The sequence below is a fragment of the Arachis hypogaea genome, chromosome 18 (assembly GCF_003086295.3).
Source record: "Arachis hypogaea cultivar Tifrunner chromosome 18, arahy.Tifrunner.gnm2.J5K5, whole genome shotgun sequence".
In the NCBI taxonomy this organism is placed as follows: Eukaryota; Viridiplantae; Streptophyta; class Magnoliopsida; order Fabales; family Fabaceae; genus Arachis; species Arachis hypogaea.
The window spans coordinates 123,363,015-123,374,589 of record NC_092053.1 but is presented as its reverse complement, the minus strand read 5'-3'; the positions used below and the strand labels follow the sequence as shown (position 1 = coordinate 123,374,589).

The 11,575-nt window shown below is 35.8% G+C and overlaps 2 protein-coding genes across 4 annotated transcripts; both read left to right on the top strand.

The window, feature by feature from the left end:
* The first annotated feature begins 3,307 nt into the window (after nt 1-3,307).
* Nucleotides 3,308-5,125, top strand: LOC112773058 (probable indole-3-acetic acid-amido synthetase GH3.1). Its single transcript, XM_025818097.1, has 2 exons — nt 3,308-3,441; nt 3,593-5,125. Exons 1-2 carry the CDS (start codon nt 3,323-3,325, stop codon nt 4,968-4,970), a joined length of 1,497 nt encoding a protein of 498 aa, XP_025673882.1. The 5' UTR covers nt 3,308-3,322; the 3' UTR covers nt 4,971-5,125.
* An 841-nt stretch (nt 5,126-5,966) lies between these two features.
* On the top strand, nt 5,967-10,058 carry LOC112771189 (probable protein phosphatase 2C 52). 3 transcript variants are annotated; one of them, XM_072224202.1, is made up of 9 exons: nt 5,992-6,354; nt 6,667-6,797; nt 6,912-6,971; nt 7,086-7,247; nt 7,382-7,435; nt 8,363-8,484; nt 8,572-8,689; nt 8,772-8,995; nt 9,410-10,058. In XM_072224202.1, exons 6-9 carry the CDS (start codon nt 8,371-8,373, stop codon nt 9,713-9,715), a joined length of 762 nt encoding a protein of 253 aa, XP_072080303.1. In that variant the 5' UTR covers nt 5,992-6,354; nt 6,667-6,797; nt 6,912-6,971; nt 7,086-7,247; nt 7,382-7,435; nt 8,363-8,370; the 3' UTR covers nt 9,716-10,058. The 3 variants fall into 3 exon arrangements, with proteins under 3 accessions (XP_025671624.1, XP_072080303.1, XP_072080302.1); XM_072224201.1 differs by having other exon boundaries at nt 8,266-8,484; XM_025815839.3 differs by having other exon boundaries at nt 5,967-6,354; nt 7,382-8,484.
* Nucleotides 10,059-11,575: the final 1,517 nt, after the last annotated feature.

Here is an 11,575-nt window from a genome sequence, read left to right as displayed (position 1 = left end):
GGAACAATGGACATAAAGAATCAAACAAACCAAAGATTACAATCATAGAAAGAGAATAATGCACACAAGAATAGAAAATAAGTGGTTATAAGATGTAACCACACAATTAGGCTCAAAACTCACATGCTTGTGTTCTTAGCTCAAAAACCATGTTCCAAAATAAATTCTTCAAGCAAGTTTGTCACAAAAAATTTTTTCAAATTGGTAGGGTGCCATAAAACAATTTTTCTTGGAAAAGAAATCATCACCCTAACCAAGTAGTCCTAACATAAAAGGAAGTGATGAAAAATATGTACAAATTCTAACTAGCATGCAACCTATCATGCAATGCAACAACTAACTAACAAAGGAAATCAAGAATTGTTGTTAAAAAAGGAAATTGTTACCCATGGAGATCGGTCGGACGACCTCCCCACAGTTAGAAATTTGCACCGTCCTCGGTGCATGCAAAGAGAAGCAAGGTGGATGGGTTGCTACAATTGATGAGTTTCTTCAAAGGGTTGTGCGAGTGAACTTGTTTATTGCCCCATTTAGAAGCTTATCTTTTCCCTCTTGGTGGCCAACCTAAAAGGAAAGAAAAAGAAAGATAATTAAGCCTATAATAAAGATATCAAAGCAACAAAACATAGGCGGGGGCTAATGCCAAATAAGAGTAGGGTTCTCACTACATGTTAGCTACGCATGTAAGTGAGAGAGCAATATAGGCAAAGGGCATATCAATTAATACTTGATGCAAGAGTAAAGTTAAAGCATGAAGAGCACTCAAAAGCATCAAGTTCAACTAGAAAGAGTGGGTCATGAAGGACATATAAGCTCATATCAATGCACAAAGGGTATAAGAGTCATACAAGGTTAAACATTGATTTAAAAGTTTCATCACCCAACAATATCAAACAAGTCAAGAAGCACCAAGATTAACCAAGAATTTCTCAATAACTGAGTAAGAAAATTCAACACCATTATTGAAAAAAAAAAGAATTAGAAAAAAATTGAAAAGAGGCTATAGAAACAAAATTGAAATGCAAAGAATAGAAGTATACGAATGCGATAAACAAAAGAAAACGGAAGAGGAAAAAAAACTCTTTTTTTTTTACCGGTGCGGACGCGCACAGTATGCAGACGCGTGCCTGACCGAGTTGGCGACCGGCGCGGATGCGCCAAGTGCGCCTGCGCGTCAGTGCGGGCACAGAATAGGCACAATTATGGTACAACTCTCTGATTTTTGTACCAGGAGGGCAGGTGGCGCTATCGGCGCGTGCGCGCATAGCGTGCGTGCGCGTGCATTGTGCAATTGGCTTCAAGGATGCGTACGCGCCAGGTGAGCGCACGCGCGGGTGGTTTGTGCTTTAGGCATGGTGCTGGCGCAGTGTAGGCGCAACTCTCGGGTCAATGTGTGGAGGGGTGAGATTTTTCAATCCACGTGTCCGCGCACATGGCGCGCCCGTGTGTTGCTTGAGGATGAGCAAGCATTCTGAGTTTGGTATGGGAAGGAGGAGAATGGGAGAAAAATGACAACAATAGAGAAGATGAATTACAAGGTTGTAAAGTTCCTTTTCTTCTCATTTGTTTACAACACTTAAATTGCATGATTGTTTTCATCTTTTCTGTTTACATGTGTGTATGAATAAAGCATAGCTTGAATCTTGATTTGTAACATGTTGCTGTGGTATTATGACTACCAACTTGAGTTTTGTAAAGCTTAAAGCAGTAAAGTATCATGATCATAAACAAACAAGGCATTAAAGAAGGTTTTAGCATGTGCATATAAGCATTGGAAAGCTAGTATGATTAATTGTTGCTCAATTGCATTGGATTTCATTTAATTGAAGTTTTCATCTAGGACATTTTGTGAAATCTTTTGAAAATTATGAAAACCTTGAAGAAGCAAATACAATTAAAGCAAGGAAAGAAAAAGGGAAAGAATGAGAAAGCTGAAGGCTCTGAGTACCAATGGCAATTTATTTGTTAAGTACTTGTGGTATTTATGTATCAAACCAAATGCTTGAAAACAAAACACTTAGAAGTCAAGGTTAGGCTCAAAGTGCAAAAGCACTCCCTCAAATCTCAAGGCCCTGAGCATCAATGATTAGAGAATCAAGAAAAGAAAAGAAAAATGTGTTTAATGAAGTCCTCTAATCAAATGCTTGTGGTGCTTATGTATCAAGTGGTAATACTTGAAAACAAAGCATTTAGAAGTCGTAGCTTTGTTATTAACTCATGGGGCAAAGCACCCAAAAGGAGAAGCTAATAAGAAAATCAAAAGCTTGTTTCAAGGAAGAAATATAAGAGAAAGATTTCATAAATTGAGCTAGATAGAAACATCAATCATTTACATCTCTTTTGTGATTGTAGCATGCTTAGAAAACTAGCTTACCATGAAAATTGAGTTGCTACTCTTCTTACCTTGGATTGTCAATCTTTAAATGCGTGATTCTTTTCTTGCTTGGGGACAAGCAAGGTTTAAGTTTGGTGTTGTGATTACATGTCACCATGTCATGTTTTTCTATGCTTTTTCATACAAGTAATTGACAATTAGTGCTTAAATATTGCATTCTTTTATACTTAAATTGAATATTTCCTTGATCTTTTTATTTGATAAACTTTGTAGGAAATAAGAAGAAAAAGAAGCAAAGAAGCACAAAATAAGCTAAAAAGGAGAAAAAAAGAGCTTTGGGGCACACTTTGAAGCTGGAGCACACTTTGGAGCCTTAGGACACGCTTTTAAAAGCGTGGCCCATGATCAAATCAAGGAAGCTTCATCAGCACAGCCACCCAGGAGCTCAACGTTTGCGCCAACATTTGCCTCAAAGGTGAGGTCAAACGTTGGCTAAGGAATACCTTGGAAAATGTTGCTCTCCACAGCCTGAAGGGGCATACTTCCAACAAAGAATAACTTGAGCTACAGAGCTCCAAATGAGGTGATTCCAAAACCATTGGAAAGTAGGAATCAAGAGCTTTCCAAGCATATATGGCACTGCATGATGGACACTAAAATTGAGGGAGAAAACTGTCCCGGAATGTGCATAAACATTAAAACCGTGGCTATGGGACTAAGATGGATCATGAATGTCTTACACAAGAAATGTTAGTAGTACATATGTTTCAAGCAAGCAAAATTAAAGATAACAATCAAGGCACAAGAAACAGAGACATTGTGATTGCATATATAAGAAGGTGTGCACAATACATTGCATAAAAGATAAGTGGCACACCAAACTTAGTGTGACACTTTTACTTGAAATTAATGCAAGTATCTTGTAACCAAATTGGATCACAGTAACTATTTACCAGTCTAGAGATATGTATATGATAATGATATGTAATGATGAAAACTTCCAGTTCTGGCACATCTGCTGGCGAAAGAAAACTGATGCCGTTCATTCATGAGGAGTTAGACCGACGTCAGTTACTGTACAGCCTTCTCATGCCAGTCATGAACCAGTACGTTTCTTTCTCTCTCTTCTCTTTCACAGTGCTTGCATTAACTCAACGCAACCGACGTGTATATGTATCAGCTACAGTACTAACTCCTAATTAATTAAGATAAAAAATTAATTAATTAATTTGGTTCTTACGCTTTGCACATACACAGGTACGTCCCTGATTTGGACAAAGGAAAAGCGCTTCACTTCCTGTTCGTGAAGGCAGAAACGAAGACCCCCGGAGGGCTGGTGGCGCGGCCGGTGCTAACAAGCTACTACAAAAGAGAGCACTTCAAGAACCGTCTGTTTGACCCATACAACTTGTACACAAGCCCGAATGAGGCGATCCTCTGCCCCGATTCGTTCCAGAGTATGTACACACAGATGCTATGCGGCCTCATCATGCGCCACCAAGTCCTCCGCGTCGGTGCCGTCTTCGCCTCCGGCCTTCTCAGGGCCATCCACTTCCTCCAGCTTAACTGGCAACAGTTGAGCCATGACATCTCAACCGGAACCCTAAGCCCCAAAATCACCGACCCTTCCATAAGGGAATGCATGGCCAAACTCCTCAAACCCGATCCGGAGCTGGCGGAATTCATAACGATGGAGTGCTCCAGTGAGGACTGGGAACGGATAATCACAAGAATCTGGCCAAATACTAAGTACCTGGACGTGATCGTCACCGGTGCCATGGCGCAATACATTCCCACGCTGGACTACTACAGTGGTGGATTACCTAAAGCTTGCACCATGTACGGTTCCTCCGAGTGCTACTTTGGTCTTAATCTCAGGCCAATTTCGGATCCTTCTGACGTTTCTTACACCATTATGCCAAACATGGGTTACTTCGAGTTCATTCCACACGATGACTCGTCTCCTCTCACTCTCTCCCGTGACTCGCCGCCGCCGCTCGTTGACCTCGCCGACGTCAAAGTCGGGAAGTACTACGAGCTCGTTATCACAACCTACTGCGGCCTCAACCGTTACCGTGTGGGTGACATTCTTCAAGTCACAAGGTTCCACAACACCGCGCCAGAATTCCGCTTTGTAAGAAGAAAGAACGTTCTTTTGAGCATCGATTCTGACAAAACCGATGAATCGGAGCTTCAGAGAGGCATAGAGAACGCATCTGTGTTGTTAAAGGAGTTCAACACGACGGTGGTTGAGTACACGAGTTATGCAGACACAAAATCGATCCCAGGGCATTACGTGATTTACTGGGAGCTTATTATAAAGAACGCTTCTCGTCCTCCAACTAATGAAGTTCTAAACCAGTGCTGCTTGGCAATGGAGGAGTCTTTAAACTCGGTTTATAGACAGGGAAGAGTTGCAGATAATTCAATTGGACCTTTGGAAATAAGAGTGGTGAAGAATGGAACATTTGAGGAGCTCATGGACTATGCTATCTCCAGGGGTGCGTCCATTAATCAGTACAAGGTTCCAAGGTGCGTAAGCTTCACACCAATAATGAAACTGCTCGACTCTAGGGTGGTCTCTGTTCATTTCAGCCCAGCTGCACCTCACTGGACACCGGAACGTCGTCGTTGAAGGATCCTTCCCGCCATGCAGTAGTCATGCACTAGAACTAGATCTCAATAAAAATGTTTTCTTTTTCTTTTTTTTTTAATTTATTATTATTATTATCTCATGGAAGTATCTGTGTATTAACTTCTTAATGTGATGTTCAAAAGTGCTTGCTTTTAGCTTTTCTCTTTTTTGGCCGTCGTGGCTTAACTCTGTTAAAACATAACTGTGTGCTTTAACCTTTAAACTTCTTTTTTTTATTTTCTTATTTTTTTATTTGAGTCTAGTCATTATCTTGTTTAATTTGATTTTTTTGTCCCTATAAAAATATGATAATTTAGTTTAGGACTTATTGAGTGTCAATCACGGTAACTTTTTGGCTGCCACAAAAAAGGGAAAGACTTTTCAATAATAAATTACTATATTATTTTCAGATAATAACCAATTTACTTTTTTATCTTTTTCACACACGTCAATTAAACAAAACCTTATACTGATGGAAGTTACACAAACAACCTCCACTCACTTTCCTATTTTCATACATAGACACTTTTAGTAACATTGCTTAAATTGAAACAACATTATTGCATTAATCTTATATTTAAATTTGTTAGAAAAATAACTTTAAATACTAATGATATTTTCACTTTTTCAAGTATATTAGAGTATATTGTAAATTAGAGTATATTGAATGGTAAAAATTTTTAAATTACTAAATGAAATTAATTTTATTGAACCAAATTTTTAACCCATTGTTTATGTTGTTGTCTACCTAGCAAAGCTGGTCATTATATTTGGTTTTAATCCTAAAAAATATAATAATTTATTTTCAAGATTTAAACTAAAGGGGGACTCACATAACGTTGGCAAAAACAATTTTTTTTTAAAGTTGCTAACGTGTCACTCTATAATTGGTGTTTTATAAAAACGATTAATAAAATTTATTTTTAAACCAAATACTTTAAATCCGGTTTGACCCAATTAGTTTAAATAAACCGGTCCGATTTTTTTCCTTTTTTTGTCCTTTTCTTCAATCCACCAAACTATGTCGTTTCACAATCCCTTCTCCTCCCTCAACCTCACACTTTCACAGAAGCTCTCTCATCTCTCATATCTCATTGACGCGAGCCCAGATTTCTCCTTCTATCAGCATCATCCGACAAGCTCGTCGTCGGTCTCCTCCGGTATCCGATCTCGCGTGCCTTCCTTGCCGTCGTCGTCACAGGCGGCAGTAGCAGCAGCTCCCGGACCTGGACGTCGTCGCCGCTCTGTATCTTGTCACTGCCTCGCAGTCAGTCTCGCTCCGTCATTGCGCCCGTCGACGCCGACACAGAAGCAGCAGGTCCCCGACTTCCTCCTCGCCTTCAGCAACTCCTCGGCTTCCTTCGCACAACCTGGTCCGAATTTGGTGAGTTTTCAAAAAATTTTCCTGTTCGTCTCTTTTGTGTTTGGTTGCTGTGTTCGATTTTTTGTCAAAAATAATCACATTGAGTGAAGATCACCAATATGGGCACATGGGTATTCATAAAAAGATGAACTGTATGAATAATTAAAGCCAAAATTGGGGTTTTTTACTATTTTATTAATAATTGTATAATTGGGATCAAACAGAATTAAATGGGTTATGCAAAAAACTGGTACCTAAAATAAATGGATTTTGAAATAAGTAGTGATGAAAGGGAAACAGTAATATAAAATTCTTGCTTTATTACTGTCTTAGCGACTCCCTGCAAGTTCAATGCTATTAGGACGTAATGGAAAACAGTGAAGAATTGTCCTGTGAAGAATGAGGGTGACAATTTGGGTGATAAGATTGGTGGTGGCACACAGGCTAGCTTTGGTGCAGAAGAGGTCAGTCAAATTCAAAATGGCATTATGCTTTACTTGAATTAAAATAACCTGTTAAATTCTACGTTGTAGTTATACTTGATAGCAAGTTTGACTTTATGCCTTCTTTTGTCATAGGAGCTTCCCAAAGACCCTATGACTTCTCAAGGGACGCAAGCTAGCTTCGGTACAGAAGAGGTTAGTAAGATACAATATTACATTAGTGGTTACACGAATTAAAATAAACTGGTAAATTCTATGCTGTAGTTATACTTGATAGAAAGTTTGATTGCATGTATCATTTTTTCTTAGGAGCTTCTCAAGGACCCTATGACTTCTCAAGATACATCAGCAGTGCCAAATACAGAAGTAAATGCATCTGTGCAGTTAGGGTTTGGGCTAGGTGACTCAGAATTGATTAATAGCCATGGGGCTCCCATCCCACCATATGGAAGTAATCAGTGGCTATTACAGGTATCAATAATAAGAGATGAATTATTGCATTGTTATAACTTAGTGATTAGTAAATTTTAAACTATTTGATATCCATTATGATTCGCTGAATTCCTTTCTTTTGATCTCAAATTTGTTTGTGCTGTGGAGAACAGGTTGTACAACAAGGACAATATCCGAAGTTCAATGGGATGCAGTCGTGCATTGAGGTTGATATATGATGGGGACTGCTAGACTGTGTATCAAAAAAAAAACCAGTAGCAATTTAATGTTTGGTTGTACTCCATGAGAATTTTTTATTTCTTGAATTATTGTTTGAGCATTTTAGGCAATTTAATACCTTCTGATATAGGTGCAGTAACAGATTGTTAAACTGATTTATTTTCTTTTTTACTTTCCAATTGTCATGACAGGTTTATTGTCTTAGTTGGCTATGAATATTTCAATAACAGATTAAATATGCAAATATTTCTTGTGTTTTACATCAAGCCTCATTAGTTTTGATAATAAAATTTGAATATCCTCAATCCAAATCCATATCATGGCTTGTAATTAAAAGCCAGACGTAATGGATAATTCGATCTGGATATAGTGATTAGCACTTGCTGGATGAAACAGCATTATGTGGTTTATTTATATAGATGGTGTGACTCTATCAATGCTTATGCTAATTTATTTAAGGCTATTTCTTCTTGTATTTTGTTTCTCATTTTTATATTTTATAAATTGGTGTCCTTTCTTGTCTGTGTGTATTCTAGGCCAAAATTGTTTGCTTTTTGTCTAAAAAAGATTGGTTTTTGTTCGTTATATTCTTCCTCCTTGCTATGGAATGAGAAAACTTGGACACTATCACAAGTGTGTTGCCTTGCTCTTTATTTTAATATTCTATTCTATGAAGATTTATGTTCTGTTCTGTGAAAGAAAATGCATAGAAATTTAGTTGTTAACCCTTTTGAAAATTGAAGCCTTTTGTGTTCTCTGCTTTTTCTACTTAAGTTTAGTTTTCCAATGCATAGTTTATGGATTAAATTAATGTCAGGAGCCTCAGAGTTTGATGTTGTCAATGTGATTCTTGAGGAGGGACCAATCATCCTACATATTTTTAGTATATTCTATCACTTGGTTTCACATGTTAGTAAATTCCATGTGGAGAGAAGCTTTCATGAAGGCGTATAAGGCCATGGACAAAGAGCTGAGGTCTCATCCGAATCTGGATTGTTTCTGTAGTGGGAGCACGGCTGTAACCATAGTGAAGCAGGTAGCAGCTCAATGAGTAGTGCATTCAATTGCTGCATATACTTCATTGCTTCTTTTCACTGACACTTCTATGTTGTTCACTTTCCAGGGATCAAATCTGTTCATGAGCAACATAGGGGATTCCCGAGCAATCATGGGATCCAAGGACAGCAATGACTCCATGGTGGCAATTCAGTTGACAATTGATTTAAAACCTGATTTGCCAAGTTAGTTTTGTCATCATTGTTCATCCTTTATCAGTTCAGTCTATGTTTTTGCTTTGAGATAGCTTATCTGAATTTTTTACAGAGGAAGCTGAAAGAATCAAAAGGTGCAAGGGCAGGGTATTTGCCTTGCAAGATGAACCAGAAGTTCCAAGGGTGTGGTTACCTTTTGATGATGCACCTGGATTAGCAATGGCTAGAGCATTTGGCGATTTTTGTTTGAAGGATTACGGTGTCATTTCTATACCAGAATTTTCTTACCGGCTTCTTACAGACAAAGACGAGTTCATTGTTCTTGCCTCGGATGGAGTAAGGCTTTCGAAAATATATCTGCTTTTATTTGTTCTTGTGGTCTCAGTTGCCACAATAATGTTACAATTATCGGTAAAGTCTCTCAGCATAGAGCATTTGCAGCATTTTCTGTTTCCTAGATGCATAGTTTTTTCTTGTTTTGTAGTTTTGGACCATGTGAAAGTCATCAAATCAAAGTAACTTAGTTTAAGCTATGTATAACTTGCTGTAGGAAAATTTTGCTATGCATAATAGTTCTACCCATGTAAGCAAGAAAAGCTGTCATTCTCATCTATGTGTATATTTACTTTTGTAAGTGAATAGACATATGATATGATGAATTTGAATCCAACACTTGAAAAATTTTTAACTAGTTCCTGTGTTTTTTTTAAGGCTACTTATGCTTAATATCCATCTTGGTATTTTGTGTAGGTCTGGGATGTGTTAAGCAATGAAGAAGTGGTTGAGATAGTATCCACGGCACTAACTCGAGCATCAACAGCAAGGGTTCTAGTGGATTCTGCAGCCCGAGAGTGGAAACTCAAGTATCCCACGTCAAAGATGGATGATTGTGCTGTTGTATGCCTTTTTTTGGATGGTAAAATGGATGTGGAATTTGATTGTGATGAGCAATGCTATTCTTCTGCAACAATCCAAAGCAACCATTCGGGTAATCCAGTTGAATCCGATAATGGTCAAACGGCCGAGCCTTCTTTGCAAAGGAACTTCACTGTATGAACCTCGGAAGAAAATCAAACCTATAGAGGAATATCTGTTGATGGTGAGGATGGAGCTTCAGCAGTAGTAGCAGCTAAAGATCAAAATTGGTCGGGTCTGAAAGGTGTCACCCGAGTAAACTCATTGGTCCAACTTCCTAGATTTTCTGAGGAAAAGCAAAAGCAAGCCTCATAGAATATTTATTAGTGTCAATCACGGTAACTTCTTGGCTGCTACAAAAAAGGGAAAGACTTAAATCAATACTATAATGTGTTCATTTTTCTCCAATAAGGCAAAATGTTATGTTTAATAGCAATAGTATAGTACATTGGAACTATTTAATGCAAAATATGATTTCATTTCATCATTATATAGCATAACAATATCTCGGAATTATCTTGTTATAAAAGTTAATTACTTCTAAAAATTAATTTCTTTTATTATCTTAATGATCATATAAAATTACCCTAGCACTCCTACGGATTAAAATTAATTGAGTTTTATTAACTATTTTCCTAAAAATATTGGTTACAAATTTAAAATTATTTCAAATGCTAGAAAGATTGAATTTGTCACTATTGAGTATTGATGATCTAGAATTTTCATCTTCTTAACCCAGAGATTTTATTTTAAAAATCTTAACTAATTTATTGTAGATTGGTTTAAAATTTAAATTAATTTTATTATACGCTTTTGTAGATTTTCGAATTTTAATTGAAACTCACCTTTACTAGCTACTTGGCCTGATTGTGTTTGGTATTGATCAAAGACCTTTACAAAATAATCTTATGCCTAAGGTTTCTTTAGCATTATTTTGTCTATTTTAGATGAATATTAAGTTATTTTTTAATTATGTTTTAAATTAAACTTTTTTCTTCTTTCTCCTCCTCTAATGCTTGATTTTTTTCCCTTGTTTTTCGTTTTTGTTTTTTTTTTTTTTGTTACATAACTGTTTTTGGGGGGGGAGATTTCTTCTTTGTCAACTCTTTTCTTTTCTTCCTTATATTTTTTCTCTCATTTCTTTCTTCTCAACATGTTCTTCTTCTTTCTTTATTTTTTTTTCTAACTATCTTAATTATCTCATTTTCTCCCTAAAATTATAAAAAAAGTAAAGGTTAACTTTTAAATTAAATTTATAAATTATTTACATGTATTACGAATTAAAAATTATCTAGTATGAATAATTTTGAATTATTTTTAGTTTATTGTATAAATATCATTTCAATTAAATAATTAAACCTAACTGCAAATTGAATTGAGCTAATTTAATATAGATTAATCTTTTCTAAAGTAAAAAAAATAAAGTAAAATAATAAATATCTGATTACCTTTAAATCAAAATAATAAAACTCAGATTATAAAAATTATAAACTCGATAGTTATTTAAAACTCAATTCTTCTCATGTTATCAATTTTTTTTTAAAAATATCTTTTTCCATCACATATATATCTTCTAAATCTAAAAGTTAAATTTTAATAAAGATTTTTAGAAGGTAAGCTAATTTTGACAAATAATTAATTAGCGTTAAGATGTAATGATTTATATATTTCTATTTATTAATTTAAATTAAAAAAATAATTTTATGATATAATATTAAAATTTCTATAATTTAAAGATCTAAAATTTAATCTTTATTGATTTAAAAAGAAATTCAGCATAAAGCATTAGAAAAATAATTATTTATAACCATTTATATATGTTCCATCGAATTAGTGTATCAAATTTTGTATTCTCTATTCGGTTTTGTACACATAATTTGTGTATACAGATGACGAAATATTATATACCTGAACAATTATATTCTGCATTCCTTATTACATCTTCATATTAAAACAAATTAGTAAATTACATACTAATTAACGAGGCGTTTAATTAGGAAA